This window comes from Heliconius melpomene, unplaced genomic scaffold (assembly GCF_056956725.1).
Source record: "Heliconius melpomene rosina isolate 202511_hmr_F unplaced genomic scaffold, ASM5695672v1 ptg000023l, whole genome shotgun sequence".
NCBI lineage: Eukaryota > Metazoa > Arthropoda > Insecta > Lepidoptera > Nymphalidae > Heliconius > Heliconius melpomene.
In genome coordinates, this window is record NW_028181861.1 from 311021 (window position 1) to 324966 (window position 13946).

The 13946-nt window shown below is 38.3% G+C and overlaps 1 protein-coding gene and 1 pseudogene across 1 annotated transcript; both read left to right on the top strand.

The window, feature by feature from the left end:
* The first annotated feature begins 2406 nt into the window (after nucleotides 1-2406).
* On the top strand, nucleotides 2407-4527 carry LOC146526593 (uncharacterized). Its single transcript, XM_085206984.1, has 3 exons — nucleotides 2407-2788; nucleotides 3200-3313; nucleotides 3473-4527. Exons 1-3 carry the CDS (start codon nucleotides 2407-2409, stop codon nucleotides 4525-4527), a joined length of 1551 nt encoding a protein of 516 aa, XP_085063110.1.
* A 1576-nt stretch (nucleotides 4528-6103) lies between these two features.
* LOC146526594 (uncharacterized) lies at nucleotides 6104-7725 on the top strand (annotated as a pseudogene).
* The last annotated feature ends 6221 nt before the right edge of the window (nucleotides 7726-13946 follow it).

A 13946-nucleotide genomic window follows, 5' to 3' on the forward strand; every position in this document is an offset into this window, starting at 1 on the left:
AGAGATGCCCGACGTAATTATATCCAGTCGTCAATTAACAACAGCAATCCTGCAAAAACTTGGAAATTTCTGAACGTGATGGGAATAGGTGGACGGCGTACTAATAACACAGCTACCTTAAATCACTGTACGGATTTAGACTCGCTGAACAGATTCTTTACCACCGTCAATTTGATGGATAACAAAACTAAAATGAAAACCCTTCACTCACTATCATTACGTTCTAGTTCTTCGACTAATTCCTTCCTCTTCTCTCCTATCTCTGCAGCTGAAGTACGTAAGCATGTGCTATCTATTAAGTCTGATGCTACTGGATCCGATAACATAAGCCGACGCATGATCCTACTAACGCTCAACTTTATTCTTCCTACCTTATGTCATATCTTTAATTTCTCTCTTTCCTCTAGTGACTTTCCTGATGCTTGGCGACATGCACTTGTTATACCTGTTCCTAAAATATCCAATCCAACAACTTTCGCAAACTATCGTCCTATTTCTATACTCCCTTTCCTTTCGAAGGTTTTTGAGCGCATTGTACATGAACAAGTCTATCAATTCCTGCACAAAAACAATACCCTAACTCCTTTCCAGTCTGGTTTCCGTCCTGGGCATAGCACAGTCACAGCACTTAATAAAGTCTGTGAAGATATTAGATACGGTATTGACAACCAGCGAGTGACTGTACTCGTTTTGTTAGATTTTTCTAACGCCTTCAACACAGTTGACTACGATTTACTATTATCAATATTAAAATCCATTAACGTCTCCTCCAAAGCTACCGAATGGTTTTCTTCTTACCTTCACAGCCGCAAACAGAGCATTAAACTTGAAGGAAAACTTTCGTCAGTGTGCCATATCAGCGCTGGTGTGCCGCAGGGTAGTGTACTGTCCCCCTTACTTTTTTCCATATTTATTAACACTCTCGCTCCACACATAACGTCATTTCACCACCTATATGCTGATGATTTACAAATTTACACGACCGCCGCCATAAATGATATCTCTAGCGCAGTAACTAAAATTAATTCTGTTTTACAAATAATCAGCACCTGGAGTAAATCGTTTGGGCTTTCAATTAATCCAAATAAGTCTCAGGTATGCGTGTTTGGTAACTCTAAGCAATTATCTAAAGCACTTTCTCCTCTCCCTCCAATTATGTTTGACAATGTTTGCTTAGAGGTTAGTGCGAGTGTTAAGAATTTGGGAATCAGGATGGACAGTACATTTTCCTGGTCGCCTCATGTCTCCGAGCTCAGCCGCAAGATTTTTTGTGCCATAGGTAGATTGAGAAGATGGAAGAATCTCTTACCTTTAAAAACTAAAATATCTTTAGCCCATACTCTCCTTCTACCTATACTAGATTATGCCGATTCATGTTATTTAGATGTGTCTCAGCAACTGCTTGGTAAGCTTGAGCGCCTTCAAAACCTTATAATAAGATTTATCTTTGGATTAAGAAAACACGACCATGTGTCACAGTACCGTAGTCAACTTAAGTGGTTGTCAATAAAACATAGGCGTTATTTACATTCCCTCACACTCCTTTATACCGTCCTTTACCATCCTATCACTCCACCGTACCTCAAGGAACGTTTCAAGTTTCTAGGGTCGGACACCCAACACTCCCAACCCCTCCGTTCCCGTAATAACAACTTCCTTGAAATACCTATGTGCCGCACGAAATGCTATGGCGATTCCTTTACTGTGATGACAGTAAAACTTTGGAATGAGCTGCCAGTGGAAGTGAGACGGTCCCAATCGGTTGGGATATTTAAGCGGCGTCTTAAGCAGCACTATCTCAAAGTAAATACCTGAACTGACATTTTTGCTTAATCCTTTTATTTATTTGTATCTTTATTTGTTACGTATATATACGTATATTTGGTGTATCTAAGTATGTATGTACGTATGTATGTATATATTTATGTATTTGTATGTATGCATGTATGTATATATTTGTTTGTATGTATGTATGTATGTTGTGTATTTATCAGTGTATGTATGTTTATATGATAAATAACGTATTTATATTTAATAGTATCATATTTATTATCACTTTTTGCACCTTTTCGCTGTCTTTTATGTAATAAGTCCTTTCAAATGGTTGCCTGTAAGAAATCGCTTTTAGTGATAAGGCCGCCATTGCACTTTGTATTGTCTTTCTGTAATTATTGTTACTCTACTGATTCTTTGTTTATTTTAGTGCAATAAAGTATTATTATTATTATTATTATTATATATATAAATTATAAATTATAAATTATATTTTAGCTATTCACTCTTACTCCTTCTCTATTCTTTATATGTGTGTACTATTTATGTGTGGACTATTGTTGTAAATGCAATAAATATTTTGTGTAGTAAAAGACTATTTATTTTTACTAATCACCGCACCAACCACTAAACATGATAAAGAAAATAGTTCAATCAGGCAATATACCCAACTCATGGAAGTACCAAATTGTTATCCCTATCCTCAAACCTGGAAAATGTCCTTCAGATTTTAATTCCTATAGACCCATTGCCCTGGCATCTACTATATCTAAGATTGTTGAACGGCTTTTGAAAAATCGACTGGAATGGATAGTGGAAAGTAGGAATATCTTAGCGCCCTCTCAGTTTGGCTTTAGAAAGGGGCTAAGTACTATTGATAGTCTCAGTATTCTTACTACAGATATTCGACGAGCCTTTGCCAAAGGAGAGTATTTGGTTGGTGTCTTTTTAGATGTCGCATCTGCATATGATAATGTTCTTATTCCGGTGCTCAGACAGAAATTGCGTCAGCTGAGTATTCCGCCGAGGATGTCCCATTACATATGTAATCTGCTGACCGGGAGATCGGTATCTGTAAGACATCCGCTTCTTACTATACCTTCCAGACTTGTCTGGAAAGGTCTTCCTCAAGGTTCAGCTCTTAGTCCGCTGTTGTATAACATATACACACATGACCTTGAATTATCTGTTAATAATTTCTGTAACATCCTTCAGTATGCTGATGACATCGTCCTCTATTACAGCTCAAATTCTGTGGAGGACACAACTTTTCGTTTAAATACTGCCTTGCACTATCTTAACCAGTGGCTCTCTGAGCATGGCCTGGCATTGTCGATAGCTAAATGTCAAGCGGTCGTGTTTACAAAAAAGAGAGTAATTCCAAATTTTAAAATTTTGTGTGATAATATTTCCATTCATCTAACAGAAAACGTCAAATTTTTAGGCATAATACTTGATAAACGATTGAACAGAGTTGCTCATGCTGAATATCTCAGCAGGAATTGTGAAAAAGGCATTAATGCTTTGAGAGCTGTGTCTGGTGTGTGGTGGGGCGCACACCCTTATACTCAAAAACTGCTGTACAATGCTATAATTCGCAGTCATATTGACTATGGATTATTTGTGTTAGACCCCTTTAATAAATTACCTACTGAAAAATTAAACCGAATACAATATAAATGTCTTCGGATTATCCTAGGTGCGATGAAGTCTACTCCTACCAATGCATTGCAGGTGGAGTGTGTAGATCCTCCACTTCCTATCCGCCGACAATTCCTTTCTGACCGATTTGTGAGTAAAATGTTGCAGCTGTCTTCCCATCCTTTACGGTCTAAGCTATCTAAGCTAGCTGATCTCATACCTCAAGGCAAACCTTTACCATACCTGCTTGATAGCTTCCTTAGACTTACCTCTCTCCCTAATCCTTTGACTTGTTTTCCTTCTAATCCACTATTCCTTACACCGTACAACGCCCTAGTTCATTCTCCTTGTATTGTCACAAATGTTGGCCTAACCAAGGGAGATCCTGGCACCAACACAAAATTAAAAGAAATAGTTCAATTCAATTGGTCGAATCACCTCCTCATCTTCACTGATGCATCGAAGCTCTCGAAGGAGAGCTGTGTTGGTGCAGCCTGTTGGATACCAAAATTCAAAATTCTTCTACAATTTAAATGCCCTCCCGAATCATCTGTGTTCACAGGCGAGGCTGTTGCTTTGTTAGAAGCAGTCCTGTTTACACATTCCCACAATTTTAAACAGACGGTTATTTTCACTGACTCACTAAGCTGCTTAATGGCCTTAAAGGGAAGCCCATTTTATAGTAGATTGAGATCTTCAATTGTTTTAAGGATTCGTAAAGAATTGTACTCTTGTCATCTAAAGGGTTTGGATGTTACGTTGGTGTGGATTCCAGGACATTCTGGAATCAGTGGGAATGAATCTGCAGACTCCTGCGCTAAATCAGCTATTCAGTGTGGCACATTAGACCGTTTCTCCAATTCCGCCCAATATCTGATGTCCCTTGCGGATATTCATCTGCATAAGTCCTGGAATAATTTCTGGAGTGAGTCAAAATCCCATAAAGGTAAGTATTACGCCTTTATTCAACCTGATATTCCTAGCCGACCTTGGTTTTATTCTCAAAGGTTTATTGAACGGAGGATTATTACAACAATCTGTCGCTTACGTCTTGGGCATGCTTCTACTCCTGTACATCTAGCTAAGATCAGGGTCAGGGACCACTCTGTGTGAATGTGGCCTGGACGACGGCTCCCCTTCCCACATCCTTTTCTCTTGTCCTAAGTTAACTCGTCCCTTATATGATGTCCTCCCTCATAAAGTCCCTCGTCCTTTAAATGTTCAGTGTTTGATAATGTTTGTGTTTAGTCCTTTATGTAATTTTTTATGTAAATATATTAAACTTAACAAAATAAAACTTTAAATTAACACCCATGTAAAATATTATTTATTACTTATCTAATGTGTTGTGTATATATTGTAAATTTGTGTTTGTTTTGTTTTAGGTGAAGGCTGTACTTACACAGGATCTCTTTTTTTACATGTATTCTATAATTGTGTATATTTATCTTTTTATTACCGGTCAATTTCCTTCGTGTGTTTTCCATACAACGTGACATTGGCGAAATGAATTGTGCTCAACTGGCACGCTCGAAACGCCATATATCGAGAAATCAATCAACAATCATATATGTATTATTTATTATCGCCATATATCAAGAATTCAATTCAATTCAATTATTTATTATTTAATTACCATTAGCTTTATGAGGCTATTAAATGTAAATATCGTTCACCATTTTATTTGAATTTTGAACGTCCATTTCATTCGCTCAGAGTTTTGTTAGCTTATGCAGTGTTGCCAACCCCGAGAAACGAGAAAACAGTAGTTTACTAAAAAAAAAAACAGGAGAAAACGGTAGATTAAGTAAAAAAATGCAAATTTCATACTGTATTCGTATAATTAAAACAATCACATACTTTTTTTAGTTATCACACATTGGTATAAAAAAAATAGGTCTCTCTTTTAGTGCTTTTCCTTTTCCTGTCATCTTTTAACCACGATTTTTTAAATTTCTGTTCATATTTTAATGCTTTTTTTGGGAGGACTTTTGTCAGTCCATGAATCACTGCTCATTTTATCAAAGATAATAAAAATTCTTATTTAATATTAACAGCGGGATTATATATATTTTACTAATAGTCAATTTGAGCCACAACACAATACGCAATACTATTTAACGGTTTTAACCTGTAATTGAAGCTGTCATTTTTACACAGGGATTTCCCCGTGCATAAAAATATGACTGTTTAATCTGCCCTTGAATTCGAGGTAATGTCATCGAAGCACAGCAAAAGTTAATATTGCCATATAGTAGTTTTTGCATTTTATTGTGGACAGTGGTTAACAAAAATATTTGCATATTGTAGGTGGCGCAGAACACTAATTGAAAAACAGTTAAATTTTGGAATGAAACAGAAAACAGATAACAAGAGGCTTTTTTGTGTAAATATCAAATCTACTGTTCAAATCAAACAGTAGGGTCGGCAACACTGAGCTTATGTCGCCAACAGTGCTGCCAACCCTACTGTTTTAACAGTAGATTGACTATTTTTTGGAACGTTTGTTTTGGTTTACACACGTGTCAGTGAGGATTGTATTTAATTTAGTGTTGTTTATTGTTTTAAGTGGAAAAATTTAAGTTTTTAGAGTTTCCATATTATCAAGGTGTTTGGTGTTAGTGTTTGTGTTGTTATTAGTAAGATTGGTGTTATTATATATATTTAAGTTTGTAGGTTAGGATTTAAAATGGATCCAGACCCCCCGCCTGATCCCCCTGATCCGGGTGGTATAGAAGCACAGGTAAACCGAAAAAGGCAAAGCGTAGATTCGCATCCTGATGTGGATATGGTTAAAAAAACCATAATCGATCCTTCCACTGCAACTCCTTCAATTCAAAATATTTATACTCACCCCTCCCTTTCCGAAAATGCTAAGTCATACCTTGAATCCGATAAAGGCCCTTTCATTGTGTATGTGTCGAGGGAAATTCCTGACCCGGCAGCTCTATTAGAGCTTCCTCTATTAGAGCTATCAGGTTTGGCCAGTTTCTGCACAAGAATAAAATTAACGACATCATTGATGGTGGTATTAAAAACATTGGTCGCAATAAGATTAGCGTTGAGTTCTCAAATGCTACTGCAGCGAATTTATTTTTGACTAACCCATTATTGAGTCTATGTAAATATGTTGCTGTTATACCAACCTTTAACATCACTAGAATGGGTATAGTAAGAGATGTTCCCGTCGACTTCTCATTAGATGAACTTGTCGAGTCCTTGGTATTTCCCTCTGGGTGTGGTCTAGTACTGAAAGCCAGGAGATTAAATAGGAAGAATGTAAGTGAGGGGGTAACTACATGGATTCCGACACAGTCGGTTGTAGTTACGTCCGTGGACAGATGTTGCCTGATAGGGTCTTTTCCTATCACTCTTCTCTTCCTGTAGAGCCCTACAAGTTTCCTACCATTCAATGTTTAAATTGTTGTCGGTTTGGCCATGTTAAAGCACAGTGTAGGTCAAAGCCTAGATGTTACAGGTGTTCCCAGTTGCATACTGGTGATGCATGTGACATAGTCAAGGAGGATTCTAAATGTATGTATTGTGGTAGTAAACATTTTGCCACTGACAAAGACTGCCCCGAGTTTTTAAGACAACAATCAATCAAACTTTTAATGTCACAAGAGTGCATATCCTACATGGAGGCGTCAACACGTTTCCCTTCTTCCCAACGCTCTTATGCTGATATGGCAAAAGAAGTGTTCTCCCATCCTATCCCCTCATACCAACCAATTTCCAATAATAAATCCCAGTTACCTCATTCCAGTGTCCCAGTTGGTCCTAACAAATCTTACCGTAAGACTGTGTTCCAATCTCCCCGTCCCCGCGCTCCTCTAGCAAAGGGATATGATAGGCCAGCTCACCAGGCAATAACTGGTAATTGTTCCTCTTCCCTTCCTAATGGTTGTGCTCTTAATCAGGGTGTTGACAATTCAGCAATGACAAGAAAGGATCTGTTAGTTGTTCTAACAGAGACCCTTGTGAGCATAATCTCTTCCTCTTATGAATTTCCTTTACCGTCCCACGTTGCCCAGAACCTTACTAAAATCTATAATAAAATCCTTAATAATGGATCCATTGAAATTCCTCCAGTGGAATAGTAACAGTATTCGGCCCAAAAGGCATGAATTACTGAATATTATTTCGCTTTATCAGCCTGTCATTGTTGCCCTCTCGGAGACATGGTTGTTGCCTGATTCAAATTTTAGGGTGTCAGGTTTCTCCTGTTTACGGGAGGACAGAAGTGACGGGTATGGAGGTAGTGCTTTTCTTATCCGGCACTCCTCTTCCTATTCCCGTATTCCTCTTCCTCCTCACAGTCAATAGATTAATGCTGTTGCTGTGAGGGCTTTTAATATCTCCTTTCTTTCCGCTTATATACCTCATCCTTCCTCTTCCCTCTTCCTTGAGCTGAAGTCTATTATCTCTGCGCTTCCTAGCCCTGTGCTGGTCCTGGGTGATTTTAACACTCACCACACTTTGTGGGGGTGTTATTACTGTGATAGATTTTCTCCTTCGTTGGTAGACATAATTGACGATGTGGATCTCTGCATTCTCAATGATGGCTCACCGACTCGCAGGGTTAATCCTAATCAGAATCCTAGGACTGCTATTGACCTTTCCTTATGTTCTCCTTCCCTAGCTTCCCAACTATCATGGGCTGTTCTTCCTTCCACCCATGGTAGTGATCACTTCCCAATTCTGTTATCCTTCAATAATACACACACTCCTACTTTTAATCCCTATTCTACCCGTAAGTATAATTTAAAAAAAGCGAACTGGTCTGAGTAGCTGACTCTGTGGATTGTATGTTGGACAATCTTCCTGAGTCTGATAATTATGAGAATGTCGTTCTTTGCTATGATAGGTTTATTTCTGTCATTTTATCTGCAGCTGACTCACATATTGTGAGTGTTGTGTGTAGTGACGTGTTGCAAGCTTTGGTCAAATGTCAGCTGATGCGTTTTCGTACCACGACCTTGTCTACCTGTCATATAAAATACGTCCACCAAAACGGAAGCCGACAGTTGTAATGCGAAGATGTTTTAATAACATCGACAACGAAAAGTTAATGAACGATCTTGCTTGTATTGACTGGGATTGTATATTTAGTGCCGGTAATATCAATGACAAATTGAATATTTTTAATTCAATTTTGACAGAGCTTTTTGATATTCACGCACCGCTCCGGCCTGTTAAAATAAAACATCTCCCCGCTCCTTGGTTAACCTCAGATATCAAGTTGCTTATGTCCAAACGTAATACTGCAAAGTCAAAATACAAGAAAAATCCTACGGACGCAAATCTGCAAAGGTACAAAACACTACGGAACCGATGTAACAAGGCTTGCAGAGACGCACGACGTAATTTTATTCTCTCGTCTATTGACAATAGCAATCCCGCAAAAACTTGGAAATTTCTGAACGCGATGGGAATAGGGGACCGGCGCACCAATGATTCAGCTACCTTAAACAACTGTACGGATTTGGACTCGCTGAATAAATTTTTTACCTCTGTCAATGTATTAGCTGATAATACTAAAGCAAGAACCCTTCACTCCTTGTCATCAAAATCTAATCCTGCAACAAAACCTTTCCTTTTCTCTCCTATTTCACAAGCGGAGGTTCGCAAGCATGTGTTGTCAATTAAATCCGACGCTACTGGGTTTGATAATATTAGTCGACGCATGATTCTTCTTACACTTAACTCAATTCTTCCTGTCCTGTGCCATATTTATAACTTTTCCCTTTCCCATAACGAATTCCCTGATGCTTGGCGTCATGCAATTGTGATCCCTATTCCTAAAGTACCTAACCCAGCATCTTTCTCAAACTATCGTCCTATATCCATACTGCCTTTCCTATCTAAGGTTCTTGAACGCATTGTACACGAACAAATCTATCTTTTCCTACACAATAACAACATACTATCTCCTTTCCAATCTGGTTTCCGTCCTGGGCACAGCACAGTTACAGCTCTAAATAAAGTCTGCGACGATATAAGATGCGGTTTTGAACACCAGCAAGTGACTTTACTTGTTCTGCTGGATTTCTCTAATGCATTTAACACAGTTGACTTCGATGTTCTATTATCTATTTTAAAATCTATTAACTTCTCCTCGAAAGCTACTGAATGGTTTCCCTCGTACCTACACGGACGCAGATAAAGTATCAAGCTTGATGGAAAAGCTTCATCAATTTGCAGTATAAACGCTGGCGTCCCACAAGGTAGTGTACTATCACCATTACTCTTTTCCATTTTCATTAACACTCTCACTCAACTCATATCGTCATCGTACCACCTTTACGCTGATGATTTGCAAATTTACACAACTGCAGCTGTAAACGATATACCAAATGCGGTTAGTGAAATTAATTCAGATTTACAAATTATTAGTTCCTGGAGCAAATCGTTTGGGCTCTCTGTCAATCCCAACAAGTCTCAGGTGTGTATATTTGGTAGCTCTAAACAATTGTCTAAATTACGTTCTCCTTTACCCTCAATTTTTTATGATAATGTTTGTTTGGAGGTTAGTGAGAGTGTTAGGAATCTGGGAATCAGGATGGATGGTTCTTTTTACTGGTCGTCTCAGGTATCTGAGCTTAGTCGTAAAGTCTTTTGTACCATAGGTAGATTGAGAAGATGGAAGAACGTCTTACCGTTAAAGACTAAAATCTCTCTTGCCCACGCTCTCCTTCTACCTATCCTAGACTATGCTGATACATGCTACTTAGATCTGTCCCAGCAACTACTAAATAAACTTGAGCGTCTGCAAAATCTTATAATTAGATTTATTTTTGGGTTAAGGAAACATGACCATGTGTCTCAGTATCGTAGTCAACTGAAATGGCTGCCAATAGAATACAGGCGTAACTTGCATGCCCTCACTCTTCTTTATAGCATCCTTTTCAATCCTGTTACACCATCCTACCTCAAGGAGCGTTTTAAGTTCCTGGGGTCAGACACCTTCGATTCCCAAAACCTCCGTTCCCACCTTAACCATATCCTCGAAATTCCTCTATGCCACACGAAATGCTATAGTGACTCTTTTACGGTTAAAACAGTAAAGCTATGGAATAAGTTGCCGCTGGAAGTAAGACGGTCCCAGTCAATTGGGATTTTTAAACGACGTCTTAAACTTTACTATCTCCAACTCAATTCGTAAAACGACAATATTATAATTATATATGTATTTATCTTTAATTGTTGTATGTATGTATATATGTATGTATGTATATATGTAGATATACATACATATCTACACAAATGCCTGTATTAAACTATTTTGTGTTCTCTGAATATTGGTTTTTATATAATTTATGTACTTTTTGCACCTTTCTGCCTTCTTTTCTAAATTTAATCCTTCCGTATTTCTTTGGTTGCCTGTAAGAAATCGCTTTTAGTGATAAGGCCGCCATTGCACACTTGTTAATCGTGTTTCTAATGATTTGTATTTTTTTTTTTTTCTCTTCTTATTTGTGCAATAAAGTATTATATTATTATTATTATTATTATTATTATATTCCTAAAAAGCGCTCCATTCAGAATTGGATGCAGTTCAATCCCTGGTGGGATCAGGAATGCTCTGATTCTGTCGATCGGCGAAAGTCTGCCGAGGTGGCATACGCGGCCTGTATGTCAATGGAGAATTTTATTGAGTACCTACGCAGTGATGCGAAGTTAAGAAAATGCATTTGTAAAAAGAAAAAACTTGGTTGGGTCAATTTCTGTGAATCCCTAAGTCCCCGCTCCTCTTCCTCTCTTGTGTGGACAAACGTTAAGAGGTTTCGCAGATCACTTAACAATGTCAACGCTTCAAACTCCAATAATCCTTCCATTTGGCTTAATGATTTTGCTGACAAATTGGCCCCTCCTTCTGTACCATCCTATGACCTTTTTGTATCCTTGCCGGTTGAATCTTCAGAGGAAATGGATTGTCCTTTTTCCTTTGAAGAGCTCAATAACGTCTTAACGGATCTAAGGGACACTAGTCCAGGAGAGGATAGTGTCTCTTATTCTTTTATTACTAGATTAAGTGAACAAGCAAAGCGCCATTTTTTAAATCTGGTAAATATTATATTTCAATCAGGTAATATTCCCATCTCATGGAAATCCCAAATTATTATTCCTTTACTTAAACCAGGAAAGTGTTCTTCCGATCCTAATTCCTATAGACCCTTTGCTCTATCATCTACTTTATCAAAAACTGTTGAACGGCTTTTGAAAAACCGTTTGGAATGGTTAGTGGAAAGCAGGAATATACTAGCGCCCTCTCAATTTGGTTTTAGAAAGGGGTTAGGTACCATAGATAGTCTCAGTGTTTTAACTACAGACATTCGACGAGCTTATGCCAAAGGAGAGTATCTAGTTGGTGTTTTTCTGGATGTTGCATCTGCATATGATGGTGTTCTTCTCCCGGTGCTCAGGCAGAAACTTCGACAGCTGAGTATTCCGCCGAGGATATCTCATTACAAATGCAATTTGCTGACCGGTAGAACGGTATCTGTTAAGCACCCGCTTCTTACTGTACCTCCCAGACTCGTCTGGAAGGGTCTTCCTCAAGGTTCGGCTCTGAGTCCTCTGTTGTATAATTTATACACACATGACCTCGAATTGTCTGTCAATAGTTTTTGCAACATACTTCAATACGCTGATGATATCGTTCTCTACTACAGCTCAAAATCTGTGGAGGACATAACTTTTCGTTTGAATACTGCTTTGCACTATCTTAACCAATGGCTTTCTGATCATGGCCTGGCATTATCAGTGGTTAAATGTCAAGCGGTGGTATTTACAAGAAAGAGACTAATTCCAAATTTTAACATTTTATATGATAATATTCCCATAAATTTTTCGGAAAGTGTAAAGTTCTTAGGTTTAATACTCGACAAACGACTGAACGGAATTGCACATGCTGAGTATCTCAGCAAAAAATGTCAAAAAGGCATAAATGCTTTAAGAGCTGTGTCTGGTGTGTGGTGGGGTGCACACCCTTATACTCTTAAATTATTATACCATGCAATAATTCGTAGTCATATTGACTATGGTTTATTTGTTTTAGACCCCTTTAACAAAGTAGCGTCAGAAAAACTCAATCGAATTCAATACAAATGTCTCCGAATCATTCAATCATTCACTTCACGCACTCCAGGTAGAGTGTGTTGATCCCCCTCTTCCTATCCGCCGTCAATATTTCTCTGATCGATTTGTGGGCAAAATGTTACAGCTTTCTTCCCATCCTTTAAGGTCTAAGCTATCCGAGTTAGCCGACCTTATTCCTCGTGACAAACCATTACCATATGTACTTAATAGTTTCCTTAAATTTACCAATCTTCCTCATCCTTTGTCCTGCTCTCCTTCTAACCCATTGTTTTGTACGTCATACAAGGCTTTGGTTTATGCTCCTCGTATCATAACAGATCTTGACTTGATCAAGGAAGATCCTGGCACCAACACAAAGTTTCAAGATATAATTCAACTCAATTGGTGTAATCATCTTCTCATCTTCACTGATGCATCAAAGCTCTCTAAAGAGGGCTGTGTTGGTGCAGCATGCTGGATTCCAAAATTCAAAATTATTTTACAATTTAAATATCCTCCCGAATCTTCTGTGTTTACAGGTGAGGTTGTTGGCTGTTGCTTTATTAGAAGCAATCCTGTTTGCACATTCCCATGACTTTAGACAGACGGTTATTTTTACTGACTCGCTAAGCTGCTTAATGGCGTTAAGAGGTAACCCATTTCATAGTAAATTAAGATCTTCAATTGTTTTAAGGATTCGTGAAGAGTTGTACTCATGTTATCTAAAGGGTTTGGATATTACTTTAGTCTGGATTCCAGGACATTCTGGAATTAGTGGGAATGAATCGGCAGACTCCTGCGCTAAGTTAGCTACTCGGTGTGGCACTTTAGTTCACTTTTCTAATTCGGCCCAAGATTTGTTGTCCCTTGCATCTGCCCATCTGGATGAGTCCTGGAGGAAACTCTGGGAAAGATCAAAGTCTCTGAAAGGTAAGTACTATGCTTCTATCCAACCTTCTATCCCAAAGCGACCTTGGTTCTTTACTCAAAAATTTACTGAACGGAGAACTATATCAACAATTTGTCGTTTGCGTTTTCAGGGATCACTCTCTGTGTGAATGTGGCCTCGACGACGGTTCTCCTTCTCACATCCTTTTCTCTTGTCCTAAATTGACCCGTCCCTTATATGACATCCTTCCTTATAAAGTTCCCCGCCCCCTTAATGTTCAGTGTTTGTTAATGTTTAGAAAGGGTATCGTGTCTATTTCCTCTAAAGCTGTTGGAAGTGATAACTTAAGTCGTGACATGTTGCTGCTAGTGCTACATCTTGTAACTCCTATTATTACTCACATTCTAAACTTCTCATTCGAGTCAAAATCTTTCCCTACTGCCTGGAAAAGTGCACATGTACTCCCGTTACCTAAACAATCTAATCCTATTCATTTTTCACACTTTCGTCCTATTTCCATCCTTCCTGTCCTTTCGAAGTTCCTTGAGAAAACAGCTTTTCA